General features: G+C 35.4%; 1 protein-coding gene across 3 annotated transcripts in view; it reads right to left on the reverse strand.

The window, feature by feature from the left end:
- Nucleotides 1–26,028, reverse strand: part of ohgt (E3 ubiquitin ligase component cereblon) — a 43,994-nt gene extending 17,966 nt beyond the window's left edge. The window contains exons 1-6 of one of the 3 annotated variants that reach the window (XM_089242599.1): nt 25,831–26,028; nt 13,566–13,663; nt 12,177–12,379; nt 8,793–8,954; nt 2,837–2,996; nt 2,661–2,726 (exon numbers count right to left, since the gene is read on the reverse strand). In XM_089242599.1, coding sequence (XP_089098725.1) covers nt 2,661–2,726; nt 2,837–2,996; nt 8,793–8,954; nt 12,177–12,379; nt 13,566–13,663; nt 25,831–25,891 — 750 coding nt within the window. In that variant the 5' untranslated portion in view covers nt 25,892–26,028. Of the gene's footprint in view, nt 1–2,660; nt 2,727–2,836; nt 2,997–8,792; nt 8,955–12,176; nt 12,380–13,565; nt 13,664–25,826 lie in introns of all 3 variants that reach the window. The other 2 variants (XM_089242598.1, XM_089242597.1) reach the window with 2 other exon arrangements.
- Between the last annotated feature and the right edge of the window lie 906 nt (nt 26,029–26,934).

A 26,934-nucleotide genomic window follows, 5' to 3' on the forward strand; every position in this document is an offset into this window, starting at 1 on the left:
TAATTATGTTAGTAACCATTTTATTTTAGTTAATTATTAGAAGTTTGAATGATTATTCAGAAATTTCATTGTTTTTAATGTTAATACTATTTTAAACAAAAAAACCGGTTTAAACCAAAAAACCCAGTTTTTTTACCAACCCTGATCTGAATAAAAGAAGGAAATTACTGGAAGCATTTGAAACAACATACACTTAGAGCAGGGCTTGACAAATCTAAAAAATATTTAGATGCAGCCCAATTTCCTAGGAATTAAGGATGGTATTTTGCTCAAGAAAAAGGTCCTAAAAATAATGTTTTCTTTTACTTCCTTTTCCTATGTTAAATAGTGTAATGAAATCTGAAAATTTTGTGTCACTCTTAGACTTCAATTTAGAAAAGTTTAGGTATCAATAACGATTTTCTATTCACCATAGTAACCATAGAGTGACCAGGTCAGTCCCAATTTTAAGGATCTATTTCTGCAGATTTCTGAATCATAAGAGAACATAATGAGCATGGTTACAAAGAGAGTCTCATATTCACAGGGCGTTGGAAAACATTCTAATGATTTAAAAAAGAAAACCTTGAAATTTTGGCTATTTAAGCCACAGAAAAAAAAAATTTCAATTTGAGGATATTGTGGATTTTGACCCTTAGGTTGCGAGAATAGCTGCTCTCAGTGTAGCTGAGTAAAAAAAACCCTTTTTTTTTCAGTTGACTTTTGTAAGATAGATGGCAAGTAAATACACAGTTAGGTTGCAAAGTACTTAAATTTCCACACAGCCTCCTTTTTAAAGGTAAAATGGTAGTAAATTAAATTGCCTCAGTGATGATAGCTGTGTGCAGTTAGTAAAATTTTTGAAAGGACAGTACTGTGAAAATACAATGGAGCTATTGCTACTATTTTCATGATGACACTTCATCAATGGACTATGCTCTTTCTCATGCACTTATTGTTTGAAATTTTCTTGAAAAAGCCACTCAATTCTGAAAATATCAATTCCAAAAGCATCCAATATATCCTCAAAAATAATTGCAAACACTCTTCCACAATCTAAAAGCCTGATATAATTCATGATATAGTCATCCCTCTGTATTTGTGGGGGGGGGGGGGGGGGTGTTAACCAAAAATACCTGAAAATCTGAATAGTACAAACCATAAACACTTTTGTTTTTTACACATTTCATTTGTATCTGCTTTGTGCGACAGAAGTAGAAGGGGCATCTGGAGATTCTCACAATGTTTTCTGAAAGAATATTATAATGTCTGTTAGCCATTCCAATGTCTGTTTTCATTTTACTCCTCCATGTTATGACGGATTGTTAGACGAAATTAACATGTTAGAACAATGTTAGACATGGAAGAAAGCTAGTGCCAATTTAAACTTATGAAAAAAGCCCTTTCTCTATTTGCTCATAATGAACTTGATTTCCACTTCATGAAGCCGTCATCTATCGGTGGTCACCTCTTTCCCAGATTCGAACCCGTGGACCTTCATGTGGGAGACGAGCATCTTACCACTTGGGCGATATTTTTTATATATTTCTGAATAACTGTTAATTTTAATTCTCCAATGTCCACATCATGGATAGAACCTTCTCCACTCACCAGCTTTGCTAACATGACAATGTCTTCCATAACCTTTTTGGCTGGCTCTGTAGGAATGGGTGTGTCCTCTGGCACACATTTTGGCCAAAAGATCTTCAAACATGAAATAACTGTTCCATTTTATAGCTTCCACAGCTCTAGCAATGACACTAATGGCTGCGATGAAATTCATTCGTGACTTCAAGACATCTCCTGAATTTTGCAGAACAGTCTTTGCCTGCACAATCATCATATGCTTAGTGAGCCATAAATGTTCGCATAACCCCTGATCAAGCAGCTGAAAGCTAGATGTTGAGTTAGAAGGCATACAGAGGAGCTAAACGTCATAGTGTTCAGGGGCATTATTACATTACCCAGTATCCAAAGAACTTTTAATGGCATGTCTTTACTGTTAAGGCACTTTCTCACTTCTAGAACAAACCAATCCAGAGAGGTTTCCTTAGTCCAAATTTTTTCATACAAAATATTGGGAGAAGTCACGTACTCTTTCTCTTTAGTGTTTGCAGATTTTCACATTTAATAATAATGATTATAGTATGCAAGTTGAGTAATACATAACTTGCATAGGTGCCTTTTTTATTGCATCCAGAAAGAAACTGCACTTTTAATGTAGATCCAGAGCTATATAGCAGCAGGTGTAGCTACAGTGACGATTGATCGCATTTCAAGTTCTGTTTATGTGATACTTCTGATTGTTGATTCATTGACACCATAATAATGAGGAACAGTGACAATGAAGCTAATCATTGTCAATATTTTGAATTTTTCCTTCAAGTTTATCACTTTCAGAAACATTTAAATAATAGTCTTTTCAAAACATTCACGAAAAAATCTTCAGGGGAGGGGTTTTTGAAACATTTAACTTGCACAATTTATATTTTGTTCCTATATGAGAATTAGCAAGGGGTAAAGTGTTTTAAAAAAATTGGAAGAGACAGCGAATATGAAATCCACGAATACTCGGGATTGACTGCAGTCAATGATTTTCCATGCAGCAGTATATAGATTGACAAAATATCATCAAAACTGCATTCACACGCAAAATTTTAGATTACTTAAGATACACTTACCGAGTCATACTGCTTGTAAACAAATGACGGCCAAGACGTGTAATTTGCAAAGTTATACTTGTCGAGCTGATTAAAAGAGAAACAAGACAAGATACTTTTAAAAACTAAGCCAGACAAACGACATAAAATAAACTATTTTCTCTTGAATAGAGATGTCAAATTTGAATTAGTGTTACCATTCTCTTCTTCCTGTTACGCTGGATTCCATCGACATTTTCTTTGTTTTCATCAGACCAAGTTGGTATTCTATAACGATCCAAACTTCTCAACCTGGCACCCAATCCAGGATCACCCAGAATAATTTCAGGCAGAATTTGTACTTTCCCAACAATCATTCTAAGATGGAATGGACAAGTAGAATTAATAAGTAAAAATTAAGGTAAATACAAATACAAGGCCACAACAGCCAAAATGCCCAACGAGGTGGCTGAGAAAAAGACACCCATAACAAATATGAATGTCATATATTTCAAAAATACAGCAACCCAATTAAAAATGTTGAGTTAAATTATTACAGTTATTAATAGTTATAAATGAGTTAAATTATAATAGTTAATAACACAGTAATTTCCTCTGTACAAATTGCGGGTAATGGTGATGTGGATGACTTTGTAATTGTTGATTGGTATTTTTTGCACATTCTCTCTGCATATTTGTGGTCTCAAGGGATCTCACGCTTTCTCTTTACTTTCGTAGAGTACATAATGTGTATGGGTCATTCTCAGAAAATTGGGAAAAAATATAAAAAAATTCTTAGGGGCACTTCTTTACATGCTGATAAATAAAATGTAGCCAGTAGCGAAGTTTGTTCAAAATTAATGGTGAAAAAAATTCATCCAAGTTTAACCACGTTAAGAGATAGGCCACATCGGATTTGCCAATTTCAGCACTTAATGTGATATTTATGCTTGAGACTCATAGCACTTTATATATATTTTGGTAGTTTATTTTTAACTTGGGAAAGCACTGATACTCTGAACAGTTTTTGTCTATTGCATTTCTGTTTTGTTTTTTATTTTCTTGCTCCTTTTATCATCAACTATATAGGTTTTTAGATTTCTAATTTGTCTTTGTTTTGCTAGAGCAGGAGTTGCATCCTCAAAGCAAAATCTTTAGATGAAACATTACTGCAGTTTGATGTTTAAAACAAGACAAATTTGGATATTTTACTCCCTCCACCCCTAACTTTCCATGAGAAAGACATGTTTTACATGTTTCGCAACATCAAATAAAAACTAAGCATGTTGAAAACATGTGTTTTTCAATGTGTTATGCCCTCCTCACACCGGAAACTTAAGTCTGGCAACTGATAAGAGAAACCGTTTCCAGAAGACCAACATGTGTATTGCTATAGAAGCCCTCACACGAGGAAATTGGCGTATTGGCGACAAAATATTGAATGCGACTCAGTCACTTGGCAACTGGCATGCTCAAGCTGCCAACTTTTGATGAAGAAACTGCCTCTAGCATTCCTTCATATTTTCATCATGCGAGTTTGGACCCAAATTGAAAAGCAATCCAGAGTATATATATAATAAATTATCAGTTGAAATGATATAACGAAATTTCAACAGAATTTTAGTTTACCTAAACAAATTCTTAAATACGCGATTTCTTTATTTAAATTGATATTATTTTGAAATTATAATGAAATCAGGGGCATCGGAATTGTTTCGAAATTGTGGCTGCTCGTCTTTAGTTTCATATCGGAAATTTTAATTTCTAAATCAATTCTGGGGGTGCTTGGATCCCTGCCACAAATTACCATGGGTGTTTGAGTACCCCTGGCTTTGACACCACTGTATGAAATGGTAAACCAAGACTGTCATTTCAACTTTTTCGGGAGGAGGGGGCAAAGGACATATACTCACTGTATGTGTATATATACTATTTCTAGTACATTTTTGAAAGCCTGGGGGGTAATAGCCCCTGATCCCCCAGATGACGGACCTGTGGCAAACACATGGGCCCCCATGGGGGGGGGGGGGATTTCAAAAGAAGATGGGGCGTCATGAAAATTAGAATAACTAAATGAATTTGCCAAGTAGGGCCTCAAAGAAAAAATACATGGCTGGAGGCCATGGATAAGCCCCTCCAAAAAATTTCAAAATACGGTCTACTTTCACATGTACCTAAACAAGCACATGCTCCATAGGGATGGTCCCTGATTTTCATCCTTGCTTGGAATGTCTGTAATCTAGGTCAACTACACCTGTATGTGGAGTATTCGGGGAAAATCATTCCTTGAAACATAAACAACAATTCATGTTGTTTGTCTCTAGTTTTGCAGACAGTTTATTTTTTGCCTCTTGGAACCATAGCTTTTGTCGTTTCTCATCTCATGAAACTACTTAAAATTTTATGTGGCAATATTTTAACTAATAAACAATAAAAATATAATAATATATCCAACATAGGTACTGAAAGGCACATTTATAAAGGAAAAACACATTTTATCACAAATTTTTTTTCCATTGAAATCACTCCATTGAAATTATACTAAAACATTATATAATTTTACCATTTTATTGTCATTTCAAAATGATATAAATTTAAATAAAGAAATTGTGTATTTACCTGTGAGCTGAAATTCTGTAGCAATTTCACATATAATAGAAATTATTTTACTTATTTCTTTGTTACAATTTTTATTTATTTTTGATAAATTTCAATTTTTCCTATCCCGGTTAACAGTACCGGAAGATAAGAAGGAAAACTATAGACTGTGCTGTTTTTACTCAGTTTCCTGGGCTTTGAATATTTTTTTAGTAGTGCCGCGTGAGGGAGAACGTGCAACTCGAAAAGTTCAATTCAACTTTTAAGTTGAAGCAACTCGAGCTCGATTTTAGTTTCCCCGTGTGAAGAGGGCCTTAATGTCTCTAAACTGGGGAAATGAAAAAAATGAGGGGAATCAAAAATAATTTTCACTTGCGCACGCACACACACACACACAAAAAATTAAGATACCTCGTTTTTCTTCAATAAATCTAATTTGCAAATTAATTTACAATTCTAATTTATTTAAAGGGAACTCCAAGTGCGATGGCTACATTCTTTTCAACATTTTCAACACAAAATTGATAGGTGGCAACTGGTGTTGTAGGATTTGAACCAATGTTTTTCAAATGTCACAAATAGAAAAAAAAAAAGCTGGGGAAAATCTTTATTCGGCTATAAACCAAAAAAAAAAAAAAAAATTTAAATTATGAAAAAGATGAAATATGAAATTATCCTCATCCTAAAAATATACATTATTGAAAAAATATGTTTTTGTTTTAAGATAGGAAGTTATTTTAAAATTCGAAAAATGGGCTGTGGACAGCCAGGAGAAAGACATTTCCTTAACAAATGAAAATTTGTTCAAGCAAATTAAAAAGATCTGTTGATAGAAAAATTAGAACTAGAGTGGCAACTTGTTAGAAACATGAATATAAATAAAAAATGACAAAAAAAGAAAATTCTCTGTCAAATATATTAAAAATAAAATGCTGGGGACACAATTTAGACCAATTTCATGAGAATGACCATTATAATACCTTTTCAGCTTGCTTGGCATGTAACCATCAGTTATTTACAGATTGGAGGTAATATGTTTGTTCAATAAAATTGTTAGTTGCCTTTTGTTCATATTCATACTTCACAGAATTATTAATGTTGACGACTAAAAGGCTATCCAAGTTTGTTTTCCACACTTGGCGCAGAATATTTTAATTCAATGATGCAATCAGATTTCTATTTAGGGAAAGGGTTTGGGAGAAATGTTTCACCAATATTTCATCTTATTTTCACCCACCCATCTCACTTCTGTTCAAAAGAGTTGTGGGAACCAATGGCGCAAATCTCAAATGTGAGCCATAAAATAGTACACCCAAAGCAAAATATTTTGTATTATTCTGCAACAAACCCTCAACTGACTGAAAATTTTCGGCAGTAAAAATTCCCATAATAATGTTTTCTACACTTTTCTTAAAATTGTTTCAGATATCAACATATTCTGCTTTGAGGTGCAAGCTACATTCCTTCCTTTTGTTTTAAATTTTAGTCAGCGTTTTCTCTCCTGTGGATCACACCCAGTAAATTATTAGGGGTCTATCCCTTAGGGGCCGTTCAAGTATTACGTCATCATCGATGGGGAGGGGGTTCCCGATTTGTTGACTTTTGATGACGGGGGGGGGGGGGTGTCAAAAATGGCTAAAAATTTAAAAATTTGCTTACATAATACTTGAACGGCCCCTTAGAGAAGAAATAAGGGCAGAGAGAGGGAAACCCTATTTTTTCTCCGCAAACATTGCGTCTTGTGTCACGTGACTGCCATCCTTCCCTGTGCTTTTCTCTCTACGGCCATCTTCTATGGTGAACAGGACGAGGTGTGTGTGAGTAGTTTGAAATCTTTGTGAAAATTGGTAACTGCGTGTTGTGCTTATGGCTGTTCCAAAAAACAAGTCAAAGGAGGACTCCACTTTTCACAGGTGTGTATTATTAAATATTTGAATGTTTTTGAATAAATATAAGGTATTAAAGCTCACGCGCGTGTTAAGAAAGTTCATCAAAGCACGTTTTCCAGTGTGATAAGTCTTAAAATCTTGCATATTTTTCAACAATATTTGTTTTAACTTATGAGGCTATTAATAATTAATCCAATAACTACTCATTTTTGAAGTTATATCTGACATTAGTTGCAATTTGATCCTTTTATTTGAATGCTGTCCGAGTATGCTTATTTTGCATGTTTCTCTTGGCGAGTATGCATGTTTCTCTTGGCGACCACATATTTTTGCCAAATGAGATTCGTGTTTTGACGACTAAAACAGCCAAATTTTTGTATGAAATTAAGCTCTTCGGAAATTAAAAGGTCTAATGAGCACCACAGTATTTTTAAACATTTGTTTACAAAGAAATTAAATTTTTTGACTTTTTAGAAATTACATTTTTGGAAATTTATCCTCATTTTTGATCTGGAATATATATATATATATATATATATATATATGAAATCGTGCCCCTCCCCAGACTTTCAAGACTATCTCCACCCATGATAAAGAGTTGGTATAACTTTTGCAGAAGTTTTTATAACAATTTTTAAAAAAATTTCAAGAAATATTTTTTTTGAAAGCATTTCTTTTTTCAAAGTTGATCGCCTAATGAACAAACACCATTATGTAATAAAAACACAAGAAATTTGAATTTCTCAGATAGAAAGGGGAAATAAAGCTTATATTTTATTTAGCATTCACTGAATTTCTCAAAAACCTCAACTTCAAACTCGTTAAATTCAAATTGTGATTTTAAAAAATTATCAATTTCTCGGAGGTTTATCATGGAGCTCCTCTGAGAAAACTTTAAAAACCATTGAACTGAAAAGAATAGAAGGAAAATAACAGGCGTCGCCAAATTAGAGATAGTAGCCAACTACTGCAACTTCTTTAACGGCAGTCACATGGTGTTATGTTGGCAGGCGCTGCATGAAAGAAATGAAGACTTGCTTCTCTATATTATTTCTTCTCTAAGGTCTATCCAGACTTTTTTGTGGAATCTTAGTTTGTGAAAATTTTCTTAATTTTTTGTGAGAAGAGCCATTAATTTTGTGAAATGTTGACGCTTATTTTTGATTACAATTGATACTAATTTTTATGAACCTGCATGGATGTGGAAAACTAGTTCGTAAAATCAAAAATGAGAAAGATATTTGTTAAAATGTTAAATGATATTTGTTAAAATGTTAAATGATATTTGTTAAATGTTAAATGATATTTGTTAAATGTTAAATGATATTTGTTAAATGTTAAATGATATTTGTTAAATGTTAAATGATATTTGTTAAATGTTAAATGATATTTGTTAAATGTTAAATGATATTTGTTAAATGTTTAAGTTCCTAAAAAAGGTGCAGTTTGTGAAATCGAGCATCAACTGTAATCTGATTAATTTATCATAAGAAATGAAATGCCAAATTTATGTCTTTGTTCATTTGTATTTTGCGATGGATTTGTTTTTTAGATCCAAAATTTTGTGAAACGTCCAGAAAACAGACCCAAATTCAAACTGGACAGACCCCCCGATTATGTTATTCATCTTGGAAGAATGCTGATATGCTATTTACATGACTGTTATATTTGATTCCAACCTGCTTACCCATCATGCTGCCGGTTTGTTTCTATCAAACGGAACCGCTGTCTTCCTTCAGCTAAAATTCTCAACATAGTTAGGCCGAATGATTCTTCACCTTCTTCTCGATATGAACGGATTTCAGCAGTTGTACCTATTGGGTTTTCTCCAAACGTTCTACCTGATATCCTGCGAGAAATATCAAATGATTTAAACTGATATCAAATAATTCTTTAGCAAAACTTAGCAAAATTAACTATGTTATCTAAAAATCCCTGTCCCATAGCATTTGAAATTTATATGTACTGTAGTTTCCTTAGTAGAAACTGTACATACAGTACATCTGTGCATCTGAGTATAATACACAAAAAACATGTAAACACCGTTAGGTACTATGTGTTACCTGCAACTTTTTTTTCTGAGTCGTAATAAAAATAAATATTTTGCAAATAATTTGTAAAAAATGGTACCATTTTATCCAAGGATGGTTAACTTTTAGGAGAGTGTGGGCCACTTTATTGGTTTGAAAACGTGTCACAAGCCAATTTAGTGATCTGTAAATATGCCATAGATCACTTAAATGATTTTGAAATGTGCCGCAGGCTACTTTAGTGATGTGCAACTGTACCACAGGCCACTTAAGTGCTTTGGAACTGTATCGCAGGCCACTTAAGTGCTTTGGAACTGTATCGCAGGCCACTTAAGTGATTTGGAACTGTATCGCAGGCCACTTGAGTGATCTGAAAATGTGCCACAAGCTACTGAAGTGACACAGAACTGTGCCACAGACAGCGTAAGTGCTCTGGAAATGTGTGGCGGATCTCTTGAGTGGTGGGAAACATCAAACTACAGAAACGTCAAATGTCACAGGTAGCTTAAGTGCTCTGAAACTGTATTGCAGGTCAGTTAAGTGATCTGGAAATATGCCAGGGGCTGCTTAAGCAATCTGGGGGTGGAGGTTGTGCAATGGGTAACTTAGGTGATGTGGAACTGCACCAAGGGCAGCTTAAGTGCTCTAGAACTGTGCAATCTGTAAATATGATGCGGATCACTTGAGTGATCTGAAAATGTGATGCAGGTTTGGTTGGGTTTTGACATGACAAGCATCGAAAACTGGTTTAAACTGTCCAAAAATTGATGAAACAAAAAAGGCTTTCATGGCCATAGTGTAAATTAGAATTAAATTTAAAAGCTTTCGAGTTTTTTGGCCCATGTGAAGTACAGTTTTTGTCTTTCGACGTTTCGTTCGCACGAGTGTTGAACATTTTCAAGAATTGCGTAATGCGGGCAAATGACTACTACTTATCCTGCTTGAGTCGCACTGCCTCGTCGGGATTGATCTGTTGAGCCAGTCTGTTTTCCCCATTGGTTGAAGTTGTTCCTAAGGGCTCTGGATATAATATATGCTTGGGTTTCAACCTTATCATTTTTAAAATGGGAAACCAAGCATTGTTGAGGAACAGAAAGGAAGATAGAATGAAGATCACCAATGCTTGGTTTCCCATTTTAAAAATGATGAGGTTGAAACCCAAGCATTAACCATGGTTTATTTATCAAAGCTAATCATTACTTGTGTTCAATTTGCTAAGAGGAATAGAGCTGTTAATTCAAAATATGTATAATAGGGCATCAGGGTTAGGTTTTTGACCCCAGAAACTTACTCTGTATTAAAACTGTCAAAAACTTACTGTCAATGATGTCAAATAGCTTTTGTTAACCTGATAGATATGTTAAATAACAAAACACTTACTTTTATGTAGATTAAAGGGTTTTATATTCAAATTGTAATTACTGAGGAAAAATATCTATAATAATAATATATTAAATTAAATTATAAATTTATATATTTTAATTTATAATTTAATTTAATATAAAATTTAATATTAAATATATCAATATATTTTGAATTTTTTGATTTGCCCAAAATTTTATTCCATATAATTCTTACACAACATCTGTTTTAATACACTAATTAAACTCATTTATTTTCCCCTAAAAAATTCTTAGCTCAGGGATGTATAAATTCACAGAGATTTAAAGAATATTTTCAATCAAAGCAGAGCTGACAGGACTTGATACCTAAAACTTTTTTTTGCATGTTTGAATACAGCTTCAATTGGAAAACCATTGCATTATAAATGCTAGTAAATATACCATATCATAGTGCAAAAGTAAGAATAACTAAGTTTGACTAAGGATAAGTTACAGGAGTTTCTTAAGCATCATATGCAAGCTAACATTGTCAAATTAAATGACATTTTAGTCCTACAATTTTGTATTTTGATCGCTAGATATATTTTAATGTTATGCACAATAAGAATATCGTTTTAAGTATCAGTGGTTATCTAAATAATAATTTAATAATAACAGAATCAACACTACATATATATGATGTAATAAACTTTTTTAAAAACTTATTTGTTGTAAAAAGAGTACGGCAGGAGGTTTATATCAATACACATATATAAGCAGTTGAAATTTCAGAAGGCCAAGAATCATCTTCAATCATAGAATGTCAAATCATTACATAGTTTTCCCTTCAGTGTTTGTAATGCTTTATTCAAATTGTATGTTTTATAAAAAAAAACCATATATATTGTCCAAAATAATTCTGTAGAGAGTGAAAACTATTTTAGAATCATATTAAATATTTATTCTTTGTATAACATAGTCACTTTAAATATTACATGCAATTAACAAGTGAATTTCCAATAAGAATTTTTATATTGAAAAGCAATATTTCAGGTTTTTGATGAAGGGTTTGTTACATGACAGTTTAAACCGTCATGTGTCAGAAACCTGCCAACCCTTGTTGCACAAGTCACATAAATTGTCCGCGAATACGCCATGAGTTGCCTAAGTGCTCTGGAACTTTGTCCCGGGTCACTTGGATGATTTGGAATTGCACCACAGGTCACTTAGGTGATCTATCAATGTGTCACCTAGTTCAGTTTTACAAAATTAGGTTCAAGATCATGGGCCACGTCAGTTGACTTTAGCTGTCACATTTGGCCCGTGGGCCATGGGTTGAGCATGTGTGATTTCATTATTTAAAAAGCTAACAGATGGAGTGTAGATGGAAACAGAAGAATTGTCTTTCTTAAATAATCAAGACCAGCAACCCTTGAGATTTCCTCATGTAATCAGTGATGAATCATCAGATGATAATAGGGCAAGGAAAACATTGGAATTTGTTGGTGCGATTATGTACACCTAGGAAGCAAATTTTTTATTATTTCATGGTCATATATTGCCCTCAAATTTATTAGACAGCTCAACTTCCAATTATTTTTAGTATACTTGACTAAGGTGTGAACCTCATTTAAGTTCACTTCCGTATCTCTTGGACAAGACTTTCAGATTGGGTTTTGTTTGGCCTTTCTTTCAGAATAGAGTAAAAGGAATCTTTACCTGGAATTTATGAGTCCAAAAGTTCTATCGCTGTCTATGATGTGTGTCATCATCGATACAGTAGCTGGGTGGTATAGCTGAAGAGGCAACGTTTGACCAGGTATTAGAACCACTCCAGGTAATGTAAGCAAAGGAATACTCAGAATACTGTAGTCATCCAGAACTGTTCTGCCACTCAATTCTTCGAGGTTACTCCCCAGATACTGTGAACAAAGAATAAAACCAATATTATTAAAAAACATAAATTCACTCCTTTTCATCAAAAATTATAAAAAGGAACTTTTCTACTACTACAGAATGTCTACTGAAGACAACTTATTCAGAAATTCATAATTTTCACTTTAACTGATACAAGTATGATTAGGATTTTCCTACTATTTTCATGGGATTTTAATGTTAGTAGCTTTATTGGAAAAAAACAAAAATCAAACAAAACCTAAATCAGGGGTTATTAACCAATGGGTTACAACCCAATCTTGGCCATTCAAACAGCCAGGGATTCTTAAGCTATGGGTCATGACTCCAACTGATTCACAGGGGCTTCCGAGATGGGTTGTGCAAATCCACTTATACCCAAGGATTCTAGAACTATGGGGTCACAACCCAGACTTGATTTATAGGGGCTTCTGGGATGGGTCATACAAATTCACTTACAACAAGGTACTCTTGAGCTATGGGTCACAAGGCAGTAATGAGAGGGGACGACAACTTATGGATCTGGTCTCCCTCTCCCCAAAATGTGAGAAAATGACTGAAAAAAGGGGGAAAAGATGGCCAAATCTATTCTATCACCTTGGTTCCCCTACCGAAATGCAAACGGTCCCCTTTTGAACAAAATTTCTACCAACAGGCCTGATAGACCATGACACAAACTTGATTTTCAGGAGCTTCCCAGAGGGGTCACACAAATCCACTTACAGCCAGAGATTCTTGAGCTATAGGCACAACTCAAATTTGATTCACAGGGTTTTTTGGAGATGGAGTCATAAAAATCCACTTACAGCCAGATTTTGAGCTATGGGTTATGAATCAAACTTGATTCGCAGGGGCTTCCAAGATAGGTCGTACAAATTCACTAACAGCCAAGAATTCTCGAACCATGGGTCACAACCCAAATTTGATTCATAAGGGCTTCTGAGATGGGTCGTACAAATCCACTTACAGTCCTGCTATAAATACACTAATGTGTCACTGGTTTCACTAATTTCAAAAACAAAAGTCACAAGCTGATCCACAAAGCTGATCTTCTTGACAATTTCAGGTCACGGCTGAAAAAGGTTAAGAACCCCCCTGATCTAAATATGAATAATGCATGAAATCTCAAAACAAATTATGAAAAAATGGATGCTTTTGGCTCTGTTATCAACAGAACCAAAAAGTAGAACTTACAGAATGTTGGGTAGGCAGCGATGTGTCGTAGGAAACATTCGGACAGCTACGTCGATCTTTTCTTTCTCCATCTCCATTTTCTTCCTTGTTTTCATCATCTGAAACAGATAAAATGAGATTAATGAAAATCCTTAATGTCAATGTAAGTGACAAGCGTCTACCACAAAACTTAGCACTTTACAACAAAATGCTATTTTAAAAATATATTTTTTAACACTGCTTTAATCTGATGAAAAAATTTAACTTGCTAAAGCATCTTTTTTTTTCTTGCATAAGAATTGAATCATGTCCTGTTATGATTGCTTGAAATGCAACTATCACATACACACAATTATTACTTCAACATTCTCCTTTATACACAGCTTATTCCTGTCTCACACTACCATGTTCCAGGCTGTTACTACAACACGATTACTACACATACCAAGGGTTGCACTGTGTCACCTTGAGTTACTAACTTTTTTTCTAAAGATTTGAATCAACACAATGTTTAGAGAGTCTTTTTTTTCCTAATGTATAGTGGGCTAAAAAAGTAATTTCTCGTCACCAACTATGGCGGTTATTGCAGTAGTTAAGAAAGAACGCGATATCTCCACTCAGCACATCAGGCCTACTAATGCACAAGGAAAGGAAGGCTGTTTCTCTGATCAATCAGTTAGCAGACTTGCTCAGTTAGCAAGAAGATCCAGGTTTGATTCCCAGGAAGACAAATGGTTTTTCCGTCTTTGTCCTAATATATGGATTATCAATTTTTGCCAGAGGCTGAGGAAAATGCCATCTATTTCTTGCTTTGTTTTTTATATTTCTATTGGATTTTTTATTTATGAAACTTACGTGTCTCTTATTGATTGAGTAACATGAAATAATGCTACTTTAGGGGGGGATGAAGCCATGCTCTCACTTTTAAAAATGTTCACAAAATAATGTTTACGATATTTTCCAATCTTATCAATTATGCCTCCATAAAAATTAACAAAATCGCTGAGCAATTTTTATTGTACAGTCGACAATAAAAATTAATTACACTCCATAAGCACTCAACACTCCTGCACAACATAAATAAATTTAAAAGTTTTTAACAGGATTGTTTGGTTTAAACCACATTAGTTTTAACCAAGCGGTTTAAAAAAAAAATCAAATAAAAGTGGTCTAAATGTAATTTTTTTCCTTTAATAATATTACATTGGTTCAATATATAGCTAAATTTTCATTTTTACCACATTTTCTAACCTTTGGCTACATTCTGTTGCTCTATCTTTAGCAAATTCATGAATAAGGATTGCATCATACATTTAAATGTAGTGGTTTATTATCTCAGGGGTTTTTTTCCTTCACACCTTCACAAAGAAGCAGCAACAGTAGGGAGGCAATCTTGCTAGGGGCAGGTGGCCTTATAATACAATAAAGACTCCAGCTGCCCCTAAAGGACAAAAACCAGTGTGCTAGTAGTTACATCCCCTTCATAGACATTTTCTTTCCCATAAGAAGTAGCACATCTCATACTGTATAACACCCAGTCTTAATATTCAAAGTTTTTTTTATAGTTTCACCATTAAGCCCAGTTAATCAAGGTTCTACTGTACAGTAGTAACAGATTTATGAAAAATAATCAGCTACAATAAAACCTCGATAAGTCGTCACCTCATGTTATCAAAAAGTTATGACGACTTAAGCAAAGTGCCGTAAGTTTTAATGTGTAGTATAGTGAAAATCACATGAATTTAAAGTAATGTAACATTTATTAAAATATGAATTAAAATTACAATATTAACAAAATTTAAAGATTAAAAAGAAAAAAAATAGAAATTTTTCAATCTTTTTTTGAGTTCTTAGTACCTATCTTACTGTGGTGAAATACATATATACTAGTACACTTTGATTTATGCTAATAAATTTTAATTTAGACTAACCAGTACAACTGTTAATAGCTTTCCTTCATAACAGAACTACAGTAAAACCTCAATAAATCGTCACTTCATGATATTAAAAAATTATGACGGCTTAAGCAGAGTGATGACTTAAGAGAAGTACTGTTAGTTTCAATGTGCAATATTGCGAAACTCGTATAAATTTGAAGTAGCATAACATTTATTAAAATATGAATTAAAATTACAATATTAAGAGAAAATATTTATAGATTCCAAAAGAAAAAAAATTGAAATTTTTACCTTTTTAAAGCTCTTATTACTTAACTTATTGTGTTAAAATATACTGGTACACTTTGATTTACACAAGGATGTGACGTCACTCTCCGCCATCATACGAAGGTTTTAACAACTGGATGTTGCGAAGAATATATCTTCGCTTATCCATCTGGTGGCAGCCGTCAGCAGTTGTGAGCTTGGCCTGAGTCTGGTCCGGCCGTCCATGTACGGTCCCTTTCAGTGTACACGAGCTCCAAGGAAAGATTGAGAGATTCTGTGCCTCTGTAGTCTAGTGGTCTAGGGCGTTCACCCGGAAAGTGAAAGGACGTGGGTTCGATTCCCCGCAGGGACAGTTGAGTTTTCTCTCTTTCCAATATATCTTCGCAACATCCAGTTGTTAAAACTTTGATTTATACTAGTAGTTTTTAATTTAGACTAATCAGAGCAACTGTTAGAATAGTTAGATTTCTTCACAACAGAACTACTGTGTGGACATGAATTTTACATATAGATTAAATTTAATTTTAGTGTTTTAATTCCTTATCAGTAGTTCATGAAAGCACTACAAGGTAATCTTGGTAAAATTTATCAAGGTAATCTTTCACATACTAACTACAAGGTGATCCCGAACACAGTGTCCACTTTGAGGGACTCATGGAGGGGCCCGGGGTAGGGAAAAGCACACATTAGACCTCAACTTTGGAAAAAAATGTCTGGTTTTTCAACAAGGATAATTTGTTTAAATTTGGAGCCCTAAATTAGTGGGGCCCATGCAGAAATCAGGTCTTGCTCGAACAGTCCTTAATGTTTCAAAAACTTTAGTCGGCAAATGAACTTCCCCAGCTAACTTTTGTTACTTGAACTGTTCCGTTTTGGTACATAAGGTGACTTTAAAGCATATGACGATGCTGTTAACAAGCTATTTTTTAAAGGAAGCCATAGAAATTATCTGTTCCTCTCTCTCGAACTCTTCCATGGTGACGAGTTAACTGAAATTAGTGACGAGTCAACAAGGGTTCAATAACATTGTTGTCTATGAAAGCTGGACAGGCCTGAAGAAAAATGGCGACTTGACCGGAGTGACAACTTATTAGGGTGACGACTTAACAAGGTTTTACTGTACATGTAGGGTAATTAAAATTTTAGTTCTGATTCTAAAACACTACAATAAACTACTGGCCAGAATGACTTGAAAATTTGCATGGATACTCTTGAAGCAATGGAAATTTCTTTGGCAAAGGAAAAGAAAAAAAAAGTTCAAGCAGTACAAAATATGTGCAAGTAAATATTACTGCTGGCCAAGTACAGCATCAATCTATTTTGTGCAACCACATCATTTTGGCACTTCAACAGCATCAGTGTGTGGATAGCACAACTTTTATCACGATGCATATTGCAATACCAGCAAAGTGGCTGCTTAAGAACCATTTTAACAAAAACAGGATGACACGACACCTGGCCGGCCACCAGTTCACCTGACATCTTACAACTTCTGACTGTTGGGGGTACCATCAAATGTTATGAACAGTGATCGGATTGCAAACTATGGTGAATTGCAAGCACACATCCACATCATGACCATGGCATACTCTGATCTGTTGTTAGCAAGCATTTTTGTGCTTTCACCTCATAGCCAGAACACGGTGGACAACATATTTAACATTTATACAAATACAAATACAACGCCACAACAGGCAAAATGCCCAACGAGGTGGCTGATAAAAAGATGCCCATAAAAATATGGATGTCATATGTTTCAAAAATACAGCAACCCAATTAAAAATGCAATTAACACAAATTACAAACAATATATACACATGATAAAATATTATACAATGCCCATAAAGAATACTTATGGTTGTCTTATTCTAAGAATGGATAGCTTCTCGATTTACCCCAACATGTTTATCGTATTTCTTTTTAAACGTGTCAATTGTGTTACAATTTACTACCTCCGGGGGTAAGCTATTCCATTTATTAACAACCCTATTGGAGAAAAATTCCCTGCGACACCATAACCTTGCATTGTCCCTCACCAATCGATACTGGTGTCCCCGTTTCTTGAGTAAGTTGTAGTTATTTGTTCAATTACTTCATTTTTGTGTTGTTGCCCAGAATTATGAAATTGTGCAATGGTAATTAAGCTATAATTTTGCCCTGACTGGCTATCGTTTCCATTCTGAGAGTAAATTTCCCACATGTTGGACGAGTACAGCATCGTTAATTTTACATTCTTAAGTACTTTTCCCCCATATAAAATTCCATTGCTTCAGGAATATTCATGTCAATTTCCAAGTCATTCTGACTATGGTTCTTCTTTTTTACAATGTTAGAAATCAGAACTTAAGTTATAATCACCTTGTATATCGTAAATCATCGCTAATTAATTTGCATTATTTATGCTTCATTAAATACATTATATTCACCTAATTTTTATCTGTTTTTGCAAAATAATTTCCTAATCAAGCATACTGAAAGTAACTGGAGAAAACATCTTTATGGTTAATAATAACTGTAACACAATATTCAAACACAAAGTGATTCATTGAGTTAAGCAACAAATAATTAAATTGCAAAATTTGGTTTTTGTGAAAACTGTACGAAATATTTCTAGGTTAATTAATATCGGAATAGTGTTAATTACATTTATGAACAATTTCTTTTAATTAATTATAAGAAGTTTGAATGATTTTTCAGAAATTCCATTATTTTTATGTTAATGCTATTTAAACCAAAACTCCCGTTTTTTTTTCAAAAAAAACATTTTTTTTACCAACCCTGCTTTTTCATCGCCCCATCAAGCCATTATTAGTGTAATAACATGTAAGATGCTAGGATCCTTCACAAATGGTACAAACAAAACTAGTTCATAATAAACCAGAACAAGTATGTTCAAAGTTGTTTATTAGCTTCTTTCCCACTAATTGTATGCTATCAAGCACAGGAAAATAGGCCATTGTACGACTCAGTAGCTGAGAATACTTGTTCGTACTATTATTTGTAATATTACTGTTGGTTTCCACTTTTGTCATGTTTTTCATTGTCCGTAGTCAATCACGACCTTGGGAACTTTGCTCAGGCCATCAAACATATTTGGTGCCGAAAAAAAAGTCGCCAAGGTATCTGAATTATACTGCATCTTATACAAGGATGGTGTCACTCTCCGCTACCATACAACGGTTTTTAACAACTGGCTGTTGCGAAGATTTGGAAATAGAAAATTCAACTGCCTTTCACTTTCCAGGTGAACGGCTTAGACCACTAGACTACAAATGCAACGAATCTCTCAATCTTTCCTTGGAGCTCATGTACACTCCTTTCCTTGGAGCTCATGCACACTCCTTTCCTTGGAGCTCATGTGCATTGCTTTCCTCTAGGAGCTCATGTACACTCCTTTCCTTGGAGCTCGAAACGTACGGTCCTGCTCAAAGCTCCAAGTAAAGATTGCGAGATTCGTTGCCCTTGCTTCTATGATCACGTGACGAAGGCTTTGGGTAAGGGCAAAAATGTAGATGTTGTTTACCTTGATTTCCAGAAAGCATTCAATCATGTCCAACATGGTTAACTCTTGACTCTTGAAGCGTTTACACAAGATTGGAATTGGGGGCAACTTGCTGAATTGGATAGAATAGTGGTTAAGAGATAGGTCGCAACGAGTTATGGTGAACGGGAAATTCTCTGTTTGGACAGACGTCACAAGTGGAGTTAATCAAGGAAGTGTCCTTGGCCCCATATTTTTTTCACTTTTTATCGATAAACTCGATCAGGGTGTGGATGGGATTACTAGCAAATTCGCAGATGATGTGAAGCTAATGGGGGATAATCGGGAATCAAAATGATAGGGAGTTGCTCCAGACCAACTTAAACAGGATTGCAGCATGGGCAAGTGAATGGAGCATGACGTTTAGCGTTGATAAGTGCATGGTTTCTCATTTTGGTTCGAACAACCTACGGTTCTCTTACGAGTTGAATGGTGTCACTATCTCGGATGCAACTAGCATCACCGATTTGAAAATTCTCATTGACGAGTGGCTTAGGTTTTCTGAACATTGTTTGGCGGTGGTCAAAAAAGCGAATAGAATGCTTGGTCTCATTTCAAAAAGGTCTCTTCACTTTCTCCTAAAGTCATTCTTCCGCTTTTTCAAGGCTTAGTTCGTCCTGGACTGGAGTATGCTGTAACATGGTTCGTACTCTTCCAACGAAAAAAAATTCAAGGACTATTCAAGCACTTTTCAAGGAAAAATTTAAAAATTCAAGGACTTTTTTTACAAAAGCATATTTTTAACATGAATAGGCGCATATTTAATTTTGATTAAAACTTTCAGAGATTACATTTATACCTACTTTATTTCACATCATCTGTAATGAATAAAGGAGGCCACATACACATATATCATACAAAACATATGACACATTGAATAACACAGTTCGTGCCTGTCAATTTCCTCATTGAAACGTTGTTCAGTCTCTAAATATTGCACTTAATTTCCTTTTAAAGACTAAAAAAAAGAACTCTTCTAAAGATAGAAAAAGATTAAATTATTTCTTTCATTAATTCTGAATTTATTTATTTCATTAATGCTGGAATAATTTCTTTCAACAATTCTGGAATAATTTTTCATAACTTTTGGAATAATTGCTTTCATCAATTCTGGATTTGTTTCTTTCGCTAATGCTGAATTCTTTTATTGATTCTAAAATTATTTCATTAATTCTGGAATTATTGCTTTATTAGTTTTGGAATTCTCTCATTAATTTTGGAATTATATTTCATTAATTCTGTAATTCTTTCTTTCATTAATTCTGTAATTCTTTCTTTCATTAATTCTGTAATTCTTTCTTTCATTAATTCTGTAATTCTTTCTTTCATTAATTCTGTAATTCTTTCTTTCATTAATTCTGTAATTTTTTCTTTCATTAATTCTGGAATCATATCAGATACTGAAATTATTTCTTTCATTTATTGTTTTAAACTCCTTTAAACAACTATGGATGTCATTAGAAAATAACGGAGATGCACCGACATTCAACGCGTCACGTGATCTTCCAAGTAATTAATAGACCACTGACGTCATACCAGCGCCGGTACTAGAACGCGGGAGGGGGGGGGCAACTGCCCCGGGTGGCAATTTTTAGGTGAACACGTTATAAAATGATCGAATTCCGAATTGGTGGGGGCAGCAAGACAATACAAAAATCCTAGTTATGGCCCTGCGTCATACTCCCTCCAGTAATATAAGCTCAATAGATTTCAGCGCCGATTCACCCATTAAAGTACAGCTTGCATTTGGCGACATTTTTGTCCGGCACACTCAGCAACCAATCTTGATAGAAGGGATTTTTCAACCACACAAGTAATTAAAAGTACACACACTTGTTACTCATTTTTTGTTTTCTTTCTTTAAAGAACCTCATACAACCTTAGACAGCATGGGCGGAGATACGTGGGGGGGGGGGATGTGAAGTTGACTGATCTAATGTATATATGCATATATGAATTGACATCATCATCGTGTCCCCCCCCCCAGACTTCCAAGTCAATCTCTGCCTATAGTTGACAGTAATCAGAGGAAGCTTCGCTCACTTACGGACCGAAAGGCTGAAATTATTTCGGCAAAAATTATGACACTTTTTTATTAAGATATCCAGAAAAAAATACCTAGTACAAAAGTTTAATGACTTCCAACGACTCCAAATACGTCTACATACGATTTGGAGGATATCACAGGATACATGCTACCATAAAGCCGGGTTTTCCTAGAAGTGGGTTGTTGCAATACCTTCTAGAGCAGAAGGACTTGTACTCTAGAAATAGGTATTGGTTGGTTCTTGGGGGCCAGAGCGTACCGACTGAGCTGAAGAAAAAAAACAACGATCGGAAGTTCATTTTGAACTCTAGCTTTTATTCCATAAAAGTTGCAAGGAAAAAAAACAAGATCATTTACGATCATAAAAGAAATAAATAAATAAAACGGCCAACAAATAACAACCGGCAATCTCGGAGAAAAAAAAACAATCCCGACATAGACGCGGAAAAAAACCAGCCTACAGTACAAAGCCGAGCTCCCGTGAGCATGCCGCCAGCGATTTACATATTGAGTCGGGCCGAGCGGTTCCACGTGCACAGAGAATAAAAAGGGAAAAAACATTCCAACATAGGTTTTTGGCACCGCATGAACCGAACTGTATCATTTCGCGTCGACAGAAACGTTTTACATAATCACACTACGCGTTTGTGTATTCCTACCGTGGCGCATCAGCTCACGGCCCTGCTATCAGCTACTCTGTCATCTGCATGCTCCGGTTTGAAGGGAAGCATCGAGCTCGATGAAGGGAAGTGAAAGAAAACAAAAATGAAGAGAAGATCGGTAAAACTAGTGGCGCACAACGCATTTGACTCCTCCAGAAACAGTCGGCCAATCACGCCCGACGTAAAACACTGCCGTGTGAGGCTTGTTGCGCTCTCTAGGAAAACAGCCGAACTTGTTTTCTTATTATTGGTGAGTGGACGGCGTGTCACGCTGGGCGATTCACTTTGCACGCGGCACAAAAAACCTGCTCCTACGAAAACCCGGCTTTATAATAATGGGGGAAAAACGTGCTTTAAATCCAATTATCCAGGGTTATTGGCTACTAAGGCTTTTTCCCCGTGCTTTGCACTTTTTTAAGGACGTCACTTACGAAGTAAAAAAAAAAGTGGCGAAAACTATTTCGGAAAACACAAATTTTTCAAGGACTCAAGGATTTTTTCAAGAAAAAAATTCTTTTTCAAGGACTCTTATTTATTTTCAAGGACTTTCAAGGCCTTGAAAATGAACTTTTTTTTTTCAAGGACTTTTCAAGGTTTTCAAGGACCGTACGAACCATGTGTAAGGTTTTGGAGACCATACCTACAGAGGGACATAGACTTGGTTGAAGGGGTGCAGAGAAGAGCTACGCGTGTCCTTATTGGCACACGGGGCTTGAAGTTATGAAGAGAGATTTCATTTTTTGAATATGTTTACATTGGATGAACGCAGGTGTCGAGGAGATATGATCGAAGTGTTCAAAATTTTCAATGGGATGGATTAGGATGGACCATGAACTTTCAGTACACCGCCAATCGACTGCTTTTACAAGGGGACACCAGTATCGATTGGTGAGGGACAATGCAAGGCTACGGTGTCGCAGGGAATTTTTTTCTAATAGGGTTGTTAATAAATGGAATAGCTTACCCCCAGAGGTAGTAAATTTTAACACAATTGACACGTTTAAAAAGAAATACGATAAACATGTTGGGGTAAATCGAGAAGCTATCCATATAAGAAAGAATCTTTCTTAAACAAAATCTCTCAGAAACAAAATCTCGATCTCCACCCGTAACCTCAAAGACCTTATTTCTCGCCACAAATCCAACTACTTATCCCACTCATTGCCTTCCTATCTCAAAACTAATCCCTCAAAATTTTGTAATTTTCTTCGCCCCAAATCAGCAGGTACCTCCTCGCTCAAAACTTCCAACTCGGATCTAACCTCTCCCCTCGATCTTGCCTCCGAATTTAACCGGGCTTTCTCTTCTGTTTTTTCCTCTGATCCTTCACCCCCCCCCCCAATACGTCTTTTTCGATTCACTTCATAACTTCTGTCCCATCTCCTTTTGTAAAGCCGGTCTCCTGAATCTCCTAAAAAAATTAAAACCCCACTCTACTGGCCCAGATGGGATCCCCAATCATATCCTAAAATTCTGCGCCAATGAAATTTGCAACTAACTCCTCATTATATTCAATGTCTCACTGAATACTTCTAACCTACCCAATGACTGGAAAATTAATAAGATAATTCCCATCCATAAATCTGGCTCACTCTCCCACCCTCTCAACTTTAGTTAGACCTATTGCTATCACCTCCTCTTGCTGCAAGCTCTTAGAACACATAATTGCCAAGAATATCCGTACCCACCTCGATTCGATTAACTTTTTCTTCCCTAACCAACACGGATTTCGATCATCGTTATCAGTATCTACCCAATTAACACTTTTCATACATGACTTAACAGACTCCATTGATAAAAACCTCCAATCCAACATAATTTTCCTAGATTTTTCCAAAGCATTTGACAGGGTGCCCCATAATAAACTTCTACTAAAACTTTCATACCTTGGACTAACTGTTCAACTGCTGAAATCGGTGGAGGCCTTCCTTATTAACCGTAGCCAGTTTGTCTCGTACAAGAACCAGAATTCCCATTTTCTTCATGTCAAATCTGGCACACCCCAGGGCTCGGTCCTCTCGCCATTATTATTTTTAATTTACATAAATTATCTACCCGACTCCATAAACTGCCGCATTAGACTCTTCGCTGATGACTGTGTCATCTATAAAACAGTGTCCAATCCTTCTGATCAAGAATCTCTCCAACACAACCTTAACATTATTTCCAAATGGTGCTCAACCTGGGAATTACCCCTCAATTTCTCAAAAACTGTTTTTATGAAAGTGACCCGTAAAAGAATCCCTCACGAATTCCCCTATTCTATAAACGACTCTTTGATCTCTGAGGTTTCCCAATATAAATACCTGGGCTTTATAATCTCTTCCGATCTCCGCTGGAACCTTCGTGTTGATTATATCTTTAATAAATGTCTCCAAAAACTGTTTTTCCTTCGCCGTAACCTAAAATACTCCACTCGTCATGTTCGTCACTTGTGCTACCAAACATATATTCTCCCTGTCCTCTCCTATGCATGTGAAGCCTGGGACCCCCACACCCAAACCAACATGGACAAATTAGAATCTATCCAAAATAAGTCCACTCATTTAATTTTTAACTGTTGGTCTTCATCTGTCTCCATAACGGAACTCAAGCGACAACTCAATATCCAACCGCTCTCCTCTCTTCGACTTATCTCTCGTTTAACTTTTCTTTACAAACTCCTCCATGGGGTTTTTAATATTGACACATCCAATATTCTAATCCAACCTTCACATTTCTCCGTTAGACTCAATCATTCCAAAAAATTACAGCCCATCTTTGCCTCTTCAGATTGTCACAAATTTAGTTTCTTCCCAAGAACTATTATCGACTGGAACAACCTACCATCAAATATTGTAGATTGCACTACGATTTCCGAATTTTCTCGTACCATCAATCGACACTTTTGCCATATATAATTCCGCATCCTCTTGTATAGGCCTCGGCCAATCAATATTGTATAAATAAAATAAATAAATAAATAAAAATAAGTATTCTTTATGGGCATTCTATAATATTTTATCACGTGTACATATTATTTATAATTTTTATTAATCCCATTTTTAATTGGGTTGCTGTATTTTTGAAATATATGACATCCATATTTTTATGGGCATCTTTTTCTCAGTCACCTCGTTGGGCATTTTGCCTGTTGTGGCGTTGTATTTGTAGTCTAGTGGTCTAGGGCGTTCACCCGGAAAGTGAAAGGATGTGGGTTCGATTCCCCGCAAAAGCAGTTGAATTTTCTCTTTCCCAAATTCATCTTCAGAACAGCCAGTCGTTAAAACCTTTTATACAGCATCTGTTCCAGAGTTTTTCATCTGACTCAAGAATGCTCATCTATAAAAAAAAATTGAAGTATTCCCAAGCAAAGGATACATGATAACAAACCAAGCTTCGGCTCAATAAATTTCAATAATGGCAAACACGATGTAATGCGACCCAAAACTCTGGAGAAAATAAGAAATGAAAATGGTGCAAAAAATAGATTAGGGTAGCAAGTACATTAGCTTCAAAAAACATCACTGTCGCCAATGAAAACTTTTGAAAGCGCCAATCAGTTGGCGACATAAAATAATTGTCAAATTTGGAGCGACCCCGCTTACGGAATCTCAAACGTGTTTAGCACCTCAATTATCGTCCTGATTAGTCAATCCCTGCTAGTGTAAGCATTCGCGAACGAATTTAACTGGCGACTCGCGGTGTCACGTCACTATTCATTTCGTCAAATGTTCAAAGACATCACGTGGATAGACTATAGGAAGAACATCCGGGAAATTGCTGCGACACCTATCGCATGACGAAACCGTATCAGTGGTGTCTTGAGCAAAAATTCAGAAGGTAAAAAACAAAGAAGAACGTGTCATAATATGCTCTAATTAATACTTGCTGTTATTGGTTCTCTTTGAAGAGCCGTGAGAAGAATGGAAAATGTTTCGCCAGAAATACATTTTTTTTTTGCTTCAGTTATAATTTCGAAATTTACCGTCGTCAGTTGTGTCGGGAGATTCGCTCGAGCTATCATTGTTGTTATCCAGAAGAAACAACGGCAACAACGCATCCATTTTGTTATTGTTGTCTTCTTCTTCTTCTTCTTCTTCAATTATACAGGGCTTTATGCCTTCGGGCCATCCCCTGTTAGAGAAAGAAACTTCCACAAGAGCATAGAATATGTTATAAAAATGTACTAACGAAAGAGCTTTCAACAATCACAGAACACATAGAAATTTCAGCAATTTCCATTCTTCCTTCTTCTTCAGAAGGGTATGAAAAAAAAGAAAAAAAAAAAAAACACAAACCAGACGAAACAAACGCAGATGGAGATGTTATATGAGATGGAGAAGAAGTCTTCAGGCTTAGGGGACGATGCTAAGCCGCTTTAAAATGATATGATGACATGGAGTCCCTGGATGAGTGTGTGGTAACAAAAAATGAAACCAAACAACCAAGGTAGAAAAGGACAAAAAACCAAACGAGAGAAAGAAAGAGGGGGAGAGAAAAAAAACAAGAAATAAAAACTCAAGAAAATCGTTGACTAAGGGTAACAAACCTCTCAAAGCAACAGATAATGTTCTCAGGTCTGCCTGAACAGAACTCGGACCAACACCTAACTGGTGGAGAAAGAGAATTAAAAGTTGAGAACCGAACCTGGGAGAACCTAATACAAGAAAACAAAAAGTGAGAGGAAGTTTCAGGAATCTTGCATTGTAGACAGAGAGGGTTAGCCATTTTCTTAATACGATGTAGGTATTCGTTCAAGGGAGCTCTATTGCAAATAAGTTTGTAAAATAAACATTCCAACCTTCTATTCGAAAACAAAGGGGAGAAGTTCTGGCAGCAGTTATAGAAGGAGCTAAACTCAGGAATAGATAAGAAAAGAGCATTGCGAATATTTTCCTTGAAGTGGCGATAGTAAAGAGAACGAATGTCCTCTACATAAAGGCTAGAAGGTAGAAGATCAACAGTAGTAGAAGCTACAGTACGAACATGATTG

This window comes from Pholcus phalangioides, unplaced genomic scaffold (assembly GCF_987345545.1).
Source record: "Pholcus phalangioides strain wild (caught in Gottingen) unplaced genomic scaffold, Ppha-v1.0 ptg000015l_1, whole genome shotgun sequence".
Lineage (NCBI taxonomy): Eukaryota > Metazoa > Arthropoda > Arachnida > Araneae > Pholcidae > Pholcus > Pholcus phalangioides.